We start from the raw sequence: 12,776 nt of genomic DNA on the forward strand, positions 1-12,776 counted from the left end.
AAATTCCATATATATGTGTGTTAGCATATGGTATTTGTTTTTCCCTTTCTGACTTACTTCACTCTGTATGACAAACTCTACACCCATCCACCTGACTATAAATAACTCAATTTTGTTTCTTTTTATGGCTGAGTTATATTCCATTGTATATATGTGCCACATCTTCTTTATCCATTCATCTTTCAGTGGACTCTTAGGTTGCTTCCATGTCCTGGCTACTGTAAATAGAGCTGCAGTGAACATTGTGGTACATGACTCTTTTTGAATTATGGTTTTCTCAGGGAATATGCCCAGTAGTGGGGTTGCTGGGGGTCGTATGGTAGTTCTATTTTTAGTTTTTTAAGGAACCTCCACACTGTTCTCCATAGTGGCTATATCAATTTACATGCCCACCAACAATGCAAGAGGGTTCCCTTTTCTCCACACCCTATACAGCATTTACTGTTTGTAGGTTTTTTTGATGATGGCCATTCTGACTGGTGTGGGGTGATACCTCATTGGGGTTTTTATTTGCATTTCTCTAATGATTAATGACGTTGAGCATCTTTTCATGTGTTTGTTGGCAATCTGTATATCTTCTTCGGAGAAATGTCTATTTAGGTCTTCTGACCATTTTTTGATTGGGTTCTTTGTTTTTTTTTATATTGACCTGCATTAGCTGCTTGTATATTTTGGAGATTATTCCTTTGTCAGTTGCTTTGTTGGAAATATTTTCTCCCATTCTGAGTGTTGTCTTTTAGTCTTGTTTATGGTTTCCTTTACTGTGCAAAACTTTTACATTTCATTAAGTCCCATTTGCTTATTTTTATTTCCATTTCTCTAGGAGGTTGGTCAGAAAGGATCTTGCTGTGATTTATGTCATAGAGTGTTCTGCCTATGTTTTCCTCTTAAGAGTTTTATTGTGTCTCTCCTTACCTTTAGATCTTTAATCCATTTTGAGTTTATTTTTGTGTATGGTGTTAGGGAGTGTTCTAATTTCATTCTTTAACATGTAGCTGCCCAGTTTTCCCAGCACCACTTATTGAAGAGGCTGTCTTTTCTCCATTGTATATTCTTGCCACCTTTATCAAAGATAACGTGACCATAGGTGCGAGGGTTTATCTCTGGGCTGTCTATCCTGTTCCATTGATCTATATTTCTGTTTTTGTGCCAATACCATACTGTCTTGATTACTGTAGCTTTGTAGTATAGTCTGAAGTCAGGGAGCCTGATTCTTCCAGCTCTGGTTTTCTTTCTGAACGTTGTTTTGTCTATTCGAGGTCTTTTGTGTTTCCATACAAATTGTGAAATTTTTTGTTCTAGTTTTGTGAAAAATGCCATTGGTAGTTTGATAGGGATTGCATTGAATCTGTAAATTGTTTGGGTAGTATAGTCATTTTCGCAATGTTGATTCTTCCAATCCAAGAACAAGGTGTATCTCTCCATCTGTTTGTATCATCTTTAATTTCTTCCATCAGTGTCTTATAGTTTTCTGCATACGAGTCTTTTGTTTCCTTAGGTAAGTTTATTCCTAGGTATTTTATTCTTTTTGTTGCAATGGTAAATGGGAGTGTTTCCTTAATTTCTCTTTCAGATTTTTCCTCATTAGTGTATAAGAATGCAAGAGATTTCTGTGCATTAATTTTCTTTCCTGCTACTTTACCAAATTCATTGATTAGCTCTAGTAGTTTTCTGGTAACATCTTTAGGATTCTCTATGTATTGTATCATGTCATCTGCAAACAGTGACAGCTTTACTTCTTTTTGATTTGGATTCCTTTTATTTCTTTTTCTTCTTTGATTGCTGTGGCTAAAACTTCCAAAACTATGTTAAGTAATAATGGTGAGAGTGGGCAACCTTGTCCTGTTCCTGATCTTAGAGGAAATGGTTTCAGTTTTTCACCATTGAGGATGATGCTGGCTCTGGGTTTGTCATTTATGGCCTTTATTATGTTGAGGTAGGTTCCCTCTATGCCCACTTTCTGGAGAATTTTTATCATAAATAGGTGTTGAATTTTGTCAAAAGCTTTTTCTGCATCAATTGAGATTATCATATGGTTTTTATCCTTCAATTTGATAATATAGTGTATCACATTGTTTGATTTGCATATATTGAAGAATCCTTGCATTCCTGGGATAAACCCCACTTGATCATGGTGTATGATCCTTTTAATGTGCTGCTGGATTCTGTTTGCTAGTATTTTGTTGAGAATTTTTGCATCTATATTCATCAGTGATATTGGCCTGTAGTTTTCTTTCTTTGTGACATCTTTGTCTGGTTTTGGTATCAGGGTGATGGTGGCCTCATAGAATGAGTTTGGGAGTATTCCTCCCTCTGCTATATTTTGGAAGAGTTTGAGAAGGATAGGTGTTAGCTCTTCTCTAAATGTTTGATAGAATTCGCCTGTGAAGCCATCTGGTCCTGGGCTTTTGTTTGTTGGAAGATTTTTAATCACAGTTTCAATTTCAGTGCTTGTGATTGGTCTGTTCATATTTTCTATTTCTTCCTGGTTCAGTCTTGGAAGATTGTACTTTTCTAAGAATTTGTCCATTTCTTCCAGGTTGTCCATTTTATTGGCATATAGTTGCTTGTAGTACTCTCTCATGATCCTTTGTATTTCTGCAGTGTCAGTTGTTACTTCTCCTTTTTCATTTCTAGTTCTGTTGATTTGAGTCTTCTCCCCCCTTTTTTTGATGAGTCTCGCTAAAGGTTTATCAATTTTGTTTATCTTCTCAAAGAACCAGCTTTATTGATCTTTGCTATTGTTTCCTTCATTTCTTTTTCATTTATTTCTGATCTAATCTTTATGATTTATTTCCTTCTGCTCACCCTGGGTTTTTTTTTTCTTCTTTTTCTGATTGCTGTAGGTGTAAGTTTAGGTTGTTTGAGATGTTTCTTGTTTCTTGAGGTAGGATCGTATTGCTATAAACTTCTCTCTTATAACTGCTTTTGCTGCATCCTATAGGTTTTGGGTTGTCATATTTTCATTGCCATTTGTTTCCAGGTATTTTTGATTTCCTCTTTGATTTCTTCAGCTATCTCTTGGTTACTTAGTAATGTATTGTGTAGCCTCCATGTGTTTGTATTTTTTACAGTTTTATTCCTGTAATTGATATCTAGTCTCATTGCATTGTGGTCAGAAAACATGCTTGGTATGATTTCAATTTTCTTAAATTTATCGAGGCTTGATTTGTGACCCAAGATATGATCTATCCTGCACAGTGTTCCATGTGCACTTGAGAAGAAAGTGTATTCTGTTGTTTTTGGATGGATTGTCCTATAAATATCAATTAAGTCCATCTGGTCTAATGTGTCATTTAAAGCTTGTGTTTCCTTATTTATTTTCATTTTGGATGATTTGTCCATTGGTGAAAGTGGGGTGTTAAATTCCCCTACTATGATTGTGTTACTGTCAATTTCCCCTCTTATGGCTGTTAGCATTTTTCTTATGTATTGAGGTGTTCTTATGTTAGGTGCATAAATATTTACAATTGTGATATCTTCTTCTTAGATCAATCCCTTGATCATCATGTACTGTCCTTCTTTGTCTCTTGTAATAGTCTTTATTTTAAAGTCTATTTTGTCTTATATGAGAATTGCTCTTCCAGCTTTCTTTTGATTTCTATTTGCATGGCATATCTTTTTCCATCCCTTCACTTTCAGTCTGTATGTGTCCCTAGGTCTGAAGTGGGTCTCTTGTAGACAGCATATATATGGGTCTGGTTTCTATACCCATTCAGCCAGTCTGTATCTTTTGGGCAGAACATTAAATCCATTTACATTTAAGGTAATTTTCGATATGTATGTTCCTATTACCATTTTCTTAGCTGTGTTCAGTTTTTTTGTAGGTCTTTTCCCTCCCTTGTGTTTTCTGCCTAGAGAAGTTTCTTTAGCATTTGTTGTTACGCTGCTTTGGTGGTGCTGAATTCTCTCAATCTTTGCTTGTTTGTAAAGGTTTTAATTTCTCCATCGAATCTGAATGAGATCCTTGCTGGATAAAATAATCTTGGTTGTAAGTTTTTCCCTTTAATCACTTTAAATATGTCCTGCCACTCCCTTCTGGCTTGCAGAGTTTTTGCAAAGATCAGCTTTGATCTTTCTGCAAAGATCCTTCAGAGTTTTTGAAATATCAACTGTTAACCTTATGGGGATTCCCTTGTATGTTATTTGTTGCTTTTCCCTTGCCCTTTTAATATTTTTCTCTTTGCATTTAATTGTTGATTGTTTGATTAATATGTGTCTTGGCATGTTTCTCCTTGGATTTATCTGTGCTTCCTGGACTTGATTGACTTCCTGGACTCTAATCTCTTCAAATATTTTCTCAGACCCTTTCTTTTTCTCTTCTTCCTCTGGGACCCCTATAATCTGAATATTGGTGCATTTAATGTTGTCTCAGAGGTCTCTGAGACTGTCCTCAATTCTTTTCATTCTTTTTTCTTTATTCTGCTCTGCAGCAGTTATTTCCACTATTCTATCTTCCAGGTCACTTATCTGTTTTTCTGCCTCAGTTATTCTGCTATTGATTCCTTCTAGAGTGTTTTAATTTCATTTATTGTGCTGTTCCTCATTGTTTGTTTGCTCTTTAGTTCTTCTAGGTCATTGTTAAACGTTTCTTGTATTTTCTCCATTCTATTTCCAAGATTTTGGATCATCTTTACTATCATTACTCTGTATTCTTTTTCAGGTAGACTGCCTATTCCTTCTTCATTTTTTTGGTTTGGTGGGTTTTTACCTTGCTCCTTATCTGCTGCATATTTCTCTGTCTTCTCATTTTGTTTAACTTAACTGTGTTTGGGGTTTCCTTTTCACAGGCTTCAGTTCGTAGTTCCCGTTATTTTTGGTGTCTGCCCACAGTGGGTGAGGTTGGTTCAGTGTCTTGTGTAGGCTTCCTGGTGGAGGGGACTGGTGCCTGTGTGTGAGGCTGGATCTTGTCCTTCTGGTAGGAAGGGCCACATCTGGTAGTGTGTTTTGGGGTGTCTGTGAACTTAATATGACTTTAGGCTGCCTCTCTGCTGATGGGTGTGATTGTATTCCTGTCTTGCTCGTTGTTTGGCATGGGGCATCCAGCACTGGAGATTGCTGGCCATTGGGTGGAGCTGGGTCTTTGTGTTGAGATGGAGATCTCTGGGAGAGCTCTTGCCAATTGATATTACATAGGGCCGAGAGGTCTCTGGTGGTCCAATGTCCTGGACTTGGCTCTCTCACCTTGGAGGCTTGGGCCCAACACCCGGCCACAGCACCGAGACCCTGCCAGCCACATGGCTCAGAAGAAAAGGAAGAAAAAAAAACCGAACAGATAGAACCCCAAGCCAAATGGTAAAAGCAAAACTAACAGAAAAAAATCACTCAAAGAAACATACACAAACACACACACACTCATAAAAAGAAAACAAACAAACAACATCAAAAAACAAACAGACAGAACCCTAGGACAAATGGTAAAAGCAAACCGAAACAGACAACACCACACAAAGAAACATACACACACACACTCAGAAGAAGAGCAAAAAGGAAAAAAAAATAAAAAAATAAAAAATATTTTTTAAAAAAGGAAGACAGCAACCAAACCAATAAACAAATCCACCAATGATAACAAGCACTAAAAACTAAACTAAGATAAAAAATCAGATGCATAATGCAAACCCCAAGTCTACAGTTGCTCCCAAAGTCCACCACCTCAATTTTGGAAACGTTCATTGTCTATTCCGTTATTCCACAGATGCAGCATTTATCAAGTTGATTGTGGGGATTTAATCCACTGCTCCCGAGGCTGCATGGAAAAATTTCCCTTTCTCTTCTTTGTCCACACAGCTCCTGGGGTTCAGCTTTAGTTTTGACCCCACCTCTGAATGTAGGCCACCCTCAGGCATCTGTTCTAGACAGGAGGGTGTTAAAGCAGTGGCTGATTAGGGCTATCTTGCTCATTCAGGCCAGGGAGAGGGAGGGGTACTGTAGCCATAATTGAAATGCAGGGCAAGCCTTCGGCGGCAGAGGCCAGCGTGACATTGCAACAGCCTGAGGCACACCGTGTGTTCTCCTGGGGAAATTGTCCCTGGATCACGGGACCCTGGCAGTGACATGCTGCACAGACTCTGGGGGTGTTGGGGGTGTGTGGTGACCTGCACTTGCATACAGGATTCTTGGTGGCAGCAGTGACAGCATTAACGGACAATACCTGTCTCTGGGGTCTGAGCTGATAGCCACGGCTCATGCCCATCTCTGGAGCTCACTTAGGCAGTGCTCTTCCATCTGTGGGCACAAGGAGTAGGAATCCCCTCACCTTGCGCACCCCAAAACAATGGTCTCTTGCCTCTCTGGCAGGTCCAGACATTTTCCCGGACTCCCTCCCGGCTTGCTGTGGTGCACTAGCCCCCTTCACGCTGTCTTCACGCAGCCTACCCCAGTCCTCTCCTTGAGGTCTGACTGCCAAAGCCCGAGCCTCGGCTCCCAGGCCCCACCCACCCCGGTGGGTGAGCAGACAAACATCTCAGGCTAATGAGTGCTGGTCGGCAGTGATCCTCTGTGTGGGAATCTCTCCGCTTTGCTGTCTGCACCCCTGTTGCTGCACTCTCCTCTGTGGCTCCAAATCTTCCCCACTGTCCACCCCTCGTCCCCACCAGTGAAGGGGCTTCCTAGTGTGTGGGAACTTTTTTCTTTCACAGCTCCCTCTCAGAGGCGCAGGTCCCATCCCTATTCTTTTGTCTCTGTTTTTTCTTTTTTCTTTTGCCCTACCCAGGTATGTGGGGATTTTCTTGCCTTTGGGGAAGTCTGAGGTCTTCTGCCAGCATTCAGTAGGTGTTCTGTAGGAGTTGTTCCACATGTAGATGTATTTTTGATGTACTTGTGGGGAGGAAGGTGATCTCCACGTCTTATTCTTCTGCCATCTTGAAGGTCTTCTCATAGCAGAATTTCTTGCCTCAATGTGCTACATGTCTTTAAGAAACCCAAACGTCTTTAGTTTCCCCTCATAAGAAGACAAAAGTCGATAAACTTAGACCTGTTTAGCAAATAGTGTTCCAGTGTTTTATTTTATTTGAAATAACCTGGATGGTCAATAATTCCTATCATTTAATTTAATATAGCAAAACTAAAGTTTCAAGTTGCCAAAATCAGGAGAGACAATTTTAGATAAACATTCCCAAAACGCAATTTTTTTTAAGTTCAACTAAAGAAACCTCTTATCTCATGTACATTTAATTTAAGATTTCATTATACCACGTTCTTTTCCTTGCTGACAAATTTGACCCTCAGTATAATGAAAGTATTATTCTTAATCCTGATGACTCTAAAGACATGTCTATATTAATTAAACCAACAAACAAGCTTGTTTTTGCTCATTAAAGATTAGTCCTAGATCACATGACCCTGAAATTTATTCTGGCCAGTTTTCTTTATATTTAGAAATATTTAACTTGTAAGCACTTACTTTTCTTTAGGCCAATTAAATACAGCTCATCTACAAGTTACTTTTTATATAAAGACAGATGGAACCAGAGATCTCCTAGCCCCATTTTAAACTTAGTTATGAACCAGGTATTATAATACAAAACACATTGGTTTATAATGGTTGGAATAAGTTAAAAGTTTTTAAAAAGTTCTCTTTCCCCTTCTCCCTCTCAGTCTCAGGAATTACAGGTGGTCTAGATAAGTGTTTCTGAGAGCCCTCATAGAACATTTACATCTCAAGGTGAGACTGATTTGGAGTCTCAAAGATCTATTTATCTGTCCCCAGGTGACTCAGCTTGAGTCTCAGATGACCCAGTTTGAGTTCTGGACAACTCAATGACAAGGACCCAAAGGTTCTGAGCTACTTGTGGGTCCTCAGATCTCCTGGGGAACCAAAACTGAATTTCCTGAGCTTAGCCTAGAACCATATTCCTTAGGGGTTCTTGTCTCTGAGAGAGGCTCCCGGAGACCAATGGTGAGGAATGACAGGGAGGGGTGGACCCGAAAAAGACATATACACAGATCCAAGCTCACTGATCAAGACGAAAGACAGATTAACACTAAAGACATGCTCTTGGACTCCTGATTATATCCTGAAGGTGGGGGTGCTGCAGGGATTGTGGCTATGGATGATTTACATGTTCCTGGTTGCACGGACGCATGCTTCAGGTCGGCAGGGAAACTAGAGCCAGTCTGTCCTGATCCATGACCAACTTATACTTTCATGGGACTCTTCAAGTGGTGAGCACCCTGACGGGTCTTCAGTGCTTGACCTGTGCCCACAATTGTGGCAGAGACTCACAAGAGCAGTTGGACAAACAAAACCACATAAAACCAAGATCCTTCCAAATTCACTGATGAAGACTTGACACAAACCAATGACAGAAATTTAAACTAAAGACACAAGAAACCAGGGAGATCAGCTCTGTGCTTTGTGAACACCTAGAGGGGTGGGATAGGGAGGGTGGGAGAGAGGGAGATGCAAGAATGAAGAGATATGGGAACATATGTATATGTATAACTGATTTACTTTGTTATAAAGCAGAAACTAACACACCATTGTAAAGCAATTATACTCCAATAAAGATGTTAAAAAAAAAAAGACACAAGAAACAAAGAGGTGATCTTACTGTGCAGTGGCCTTCAGAGGACTTTGTCCAGCCCAACTCCTCACTCACTTAGCCCTCTGCTAGAACAAAGTTGGTCCAGCTCCTCACTCACCTGGCATTTCTGGCCAGGTAAAGCCAGTGACCCTGTGTTGGGCATCCCCAGGACACTACCCTGATCCATGACAGGCATCCCAATCAAGGATATTTGGGAGGGTTCGTCTTTCCAGATGAGTGCTCCCAGATCAGATGCTTGGCTGTTTTCAGATCTCAGACTTATTCCAGTAGGGCTCATTGACTCAGAGGTCAAGGGCAAGGGCTAAATCACCCTGTTCTTTTGGCTGGCCACCTGTTGGCCTTGAGTCAGAGAGCCCTCTGGCTGGATTTGTTACCAAATTGGTCACCTGGAGCCACACCAGGGTCCTAGCTCAGGCCGAGGCCCTTAGCCCCCCAAGACCCCAGGGAGGTTCTTTTTGGCTCGGATTCGCACAGCCAATAACAAAACCAGTGCTGAGACTGGAACAGCACAAGCTTTATTCAATGGCCAAAGAATGGCACATCAACTTCTTTGTCTCACAATCCCTCAGACTCTTCGAGCAACACGGGGGTGTCTCACAGTCCCTCAGACTCTGACCTGACCTCTAAGACTGGAGAAGAGAGGAATGTCTTGCAATCCCTCAGACTCTCAGAGCCAACCAGACCAGATTAACTGGGCAGTTCTTGAGTCATTTCTTCTCCCCCCTTGAGATGGGGACAGAGCCCTGAAGCTGATTTGTGGGATAAACACCTCTCACCTCTCCAAAGGGACTCTCCAGATCAAGAAGTCCAGAGCAGCCACTGAGCCCATTCAGCAAGTTGAGGTGCATGGACCTGAAAAATCAGGCGACAAGAGGGATTCTCCTATGCCCTTCCCCTTAGATCCCCCAGCAACATAGACAAATTCGCCTGGGTGAACTGCTGCAGCCCACTGCATTGCCTCTTGGGAGCTGGAGGAACCCAAAGGGGTTAAGTGAGAGGACCCACCAGAGTCATCAAAATTTGTCACCTGCAAACTGTGTTCTCCTTTTAGTGGGTGTCAAGTCAAAAGACACAACTAAGACAAAGATCAGGAGAAGGAAGCATTTATTACTTGCAACAAGTAAGGAGAACACTGGGGATCTTTCCCAAAGCCGTGTCTCCTCAACGTTTAAGATAGTGGGGTCCATGAAGTATTGTGCAGCTGTGTGGCATGTCTGTAAGCCTCAGTCATAATGTTTATGAAGACAATGACTAACATCTTCTACAGAAGCGTCTGGAATGCAATGTCACGTATGGGGGCCACTGGCAACATGTGACTCGAGCAACTGAAGTGTAGCTAGTTTGACTGAGGAACTGAATTTTAAATTTCATTTAAATATTAATTTGTAGTTTGCACTATATTTCTGTTGGACAGTGCTGGACTTGTCTAGAAGGCTAAGGGGCAGGGCTATGCATTTGCCCTTCCTGATGTATAGCCTGCATGCAAGGATATGAGTTGCTCCTCAGCCCAGTGCTGAGGCTTCTGCCACACGCATATGGGCACTGCTGAGATTATGTCCCTCTTTGAAAATTTGAGGGAAGGGGGCATCCCTTTTCTTTATTTAAACATGCCACCTTATTCCAAGGGTTGGGAGAATGTATTACCTATGCAAAGCTGGCGAGTTTCATTTAATTTTCAAGGCTCTGGAAATATGGGTTGGGAATGAGACACAAAAAGTAAATAGGATCAAGAGAGGGCTGGTTTGGTAGGGAATTAGAAGGATGGGAAAGGATAGGGAAGGAACTCACAGTTGAGTGCACAGATTTTGGTATTATTCTAGTAATTGAGTGGTGGGTAGATGAGTGCCAAATTTGTTATGCTTCATAACTTAGGTGTGTGTTGCATGTATGTATCAAAACTTCTGTGATTAAAATGAAAGGGTTGGGGTAAGAAAATTATCAATCATGTTTATTTGTGTTTGAGTCCCTATGTTCATTCCAACTCAATATACACACATGTGCCGTATACACAGAACATGTTTGATGTACTTTCGTTGCATTGCATTAAATTTAAGTATGGGTCTTATCATTTGTCAGGGCATAGATGTTTCTTATTTCATTGAAAAAACTATTAAGAAATTGACTTTAGATTACAGTAGAAAAAACAAGGTTGAAGGTTATTTATGGCTGTCCTTAGTAGGGTCTAATGACCCTTCCACTAGGTGGAAGCCACGAAGACCAACTTGCAAAATGTTCAGGAAATCCAGAATTTTAGGGTAGGGCAAACAAGTAATGTTAATAACACTGAGAACTTAAGGAAAAATATAGTCCTCTTAAATGCAAAAATCATCTCATTTCATAGGAAGAGTTATAGTTTCTTCTTTAAGACAGCAGGAATAAAGCATGGAAAATACTACATATAAAATTTTAAATGTTTTTTCTTTTTAATACAAAATAAGTGTTTTGATTTTAAAAGTAACAAAATCATTCAAGGTACTGTACTAAGATTTAGGCTCGTAATTATTCTTAGAGCTTATAAACAACTGTGATAGGACAAGGTTCTTCTATTGGTCATAGAATGTCAGTTCTGCTCTGGGTTCAAATATGTCTATTTTCTCTCTTTATTAAACTCTTGAGGGCGTCTTGAGGAAAAATAAACCTATATTTTCCTATGTAAACCATAGCGGGGTATAAGCTTTCAGTAAATGTTAGTCAAATCCAGGTTGAATAAATCCTTCTAATTCTGTTTTCAGAGACTTCACTGGTGGAATAGGATCAAGACCAAGGCCAGGTAATTTAGTGTTGGCAGCAATAACATCATACACCCCTCCCTGAAATTCAGTGCAATTCATGTTACAGTTTCATATCTTTCCCCCTTTTATTTCTTCAGCTTTGCTGCCTCTTGACCTGCTTCTGAAAGTGCCACCCCTCATGCTCAGGGCCCACATTAAGGAGCTAGAGGCCGAGTTAGTGATGGGGTGGCAGTCCCATAGCCTTCCCACTGTGATACTTCACAATCTCAAAGACCATGGTAGTACTTATTAGATCAAGTTGATTTCAAGCACACAATGGGTGAACACAGAATTATGGTTGGGCCTGAATACCTGAATGATGCTTGGGAGGTAACTTTAGTACAATCAGCCAGAGAATCTTGTTTTGTTTGTCCATCATTATTAATTTGGCATGTAAACAGTATCAAAATGCTTTCTGTGTTCACTTATTTGATGAAATATATAGGCTGTTTTACTAAAATTTGTATTTTTGCTTTGGTAGGAATGTTAGCCAGTTGAATTTTCATGCTTACAGTGCATACCTACTAACAAAAAGTAGTAACCTTGTTTTACATACATATTTCTATAAGCTCTACACCTATATGATATGAGTAAGCATATCTTATTCTATCTCCTTTACTTTGACACAGATAATTTTAGTTATTTGTATTTGATTAAAGCAGTGTTATATCACATTGTTTCTCTAATAATGTAAAAATTATGGATTCTTAAAACATAAAAGTTTATAGTAATTGTTTGAGAAAAAAGAGTGTATTCATTAACATTTCTAATTTCTATTAAAGAGGACCAAAGTTCAACAGTAATAGTAAAGTTTTTAACTAAACCTGGACAATTCAGAAAAAAAACTTAGTGACTGTGCTTTTAACATGTGTGTATGACTCGAGTATAAAGTTCTATTTTACTACTTTGGTTAATTTGGAATTATTATTGCTTAATGTTATTTTCACTTTGGCTTCCTTAATTCACATTCTTTTGTAGAGTTAATACATATAGTGAACAAAGGAGATGTGAATTGATTTACTGTAATATTAGTCCATGTCTCCACATTTATTAAATTTGCTTTGGAAGAGTTATTGACAGTTTGGGGCCAATCTGTCATGATCAGCATAGATGCAAAAAACAGATAGCTTTGTTATTAACATATCTAAAGCTGTCATGTTGACCATGCTCTACTCCTGCTATTTTGGCATAAGGTAAGTTCATAACATAATCATGAAGTTAAAATGATTGTCATTGATTGATTTTATAATAGTGATAGCAGAATACATTTGCGTTCAGTTGTGATTCATAATAAGAATTATTTTTCCTAAAGGGTATGTTGAGTTAGCTAGTTTAAGACTTGACTTTATGTCAGCAAAATTGATCAGATCTCTGGATATTTAAACAAACTATTTAGCACAGTTAACATGTAATATATTATATTTCTTAGAACTACAGTTTGTTATACCATCTACTT

The 12,776-nt window shown here is 39.4% G+C and overlaps 1 protein-coding gene across 10 annotated transcripts in view; it reads left to right on the plus strand.

Annotated features, from left to right (window-relative positions):
- NEK10 (NIMA related kinase 10) overlaps positions 1–12,776 on the plus strand; it is a 311,176-nt gene that overhangs the window by 247,139 nt on the left and 51,261 nt on the right. For all 10 annotated transcript variants that reach the window (XM_068557350.1, XM_068557356.1, XM_068557354.1 and 7 more), the window contains one exon: positions 11,282–11,319. In XM_068557350.1, the coding sequence (XP_068413451.1) occupies positions 11,282–11,319 (38 nt within the window). The remainder of the gene's footprint in view (positions 1–11,281; positions 11,320–12,776) is intronic.

The sequence above is a fragment of the Eschrichtius robustus genome, chromosome 12 (assembly GCF_028021215.1).
Source record: "Eschrichtius robustus isolate mEscRob2 chromosome 12, mEscRob2.pri, whole genome shotgun sequence".
In the NCBI taxonomy this organism is placed as follows: Eukaryota; Metazoa; Chordata; class Mammalia; order Artiodactyla; family Eschrichtiidae; genus Eschrichtius; species Eschrichtius robustus.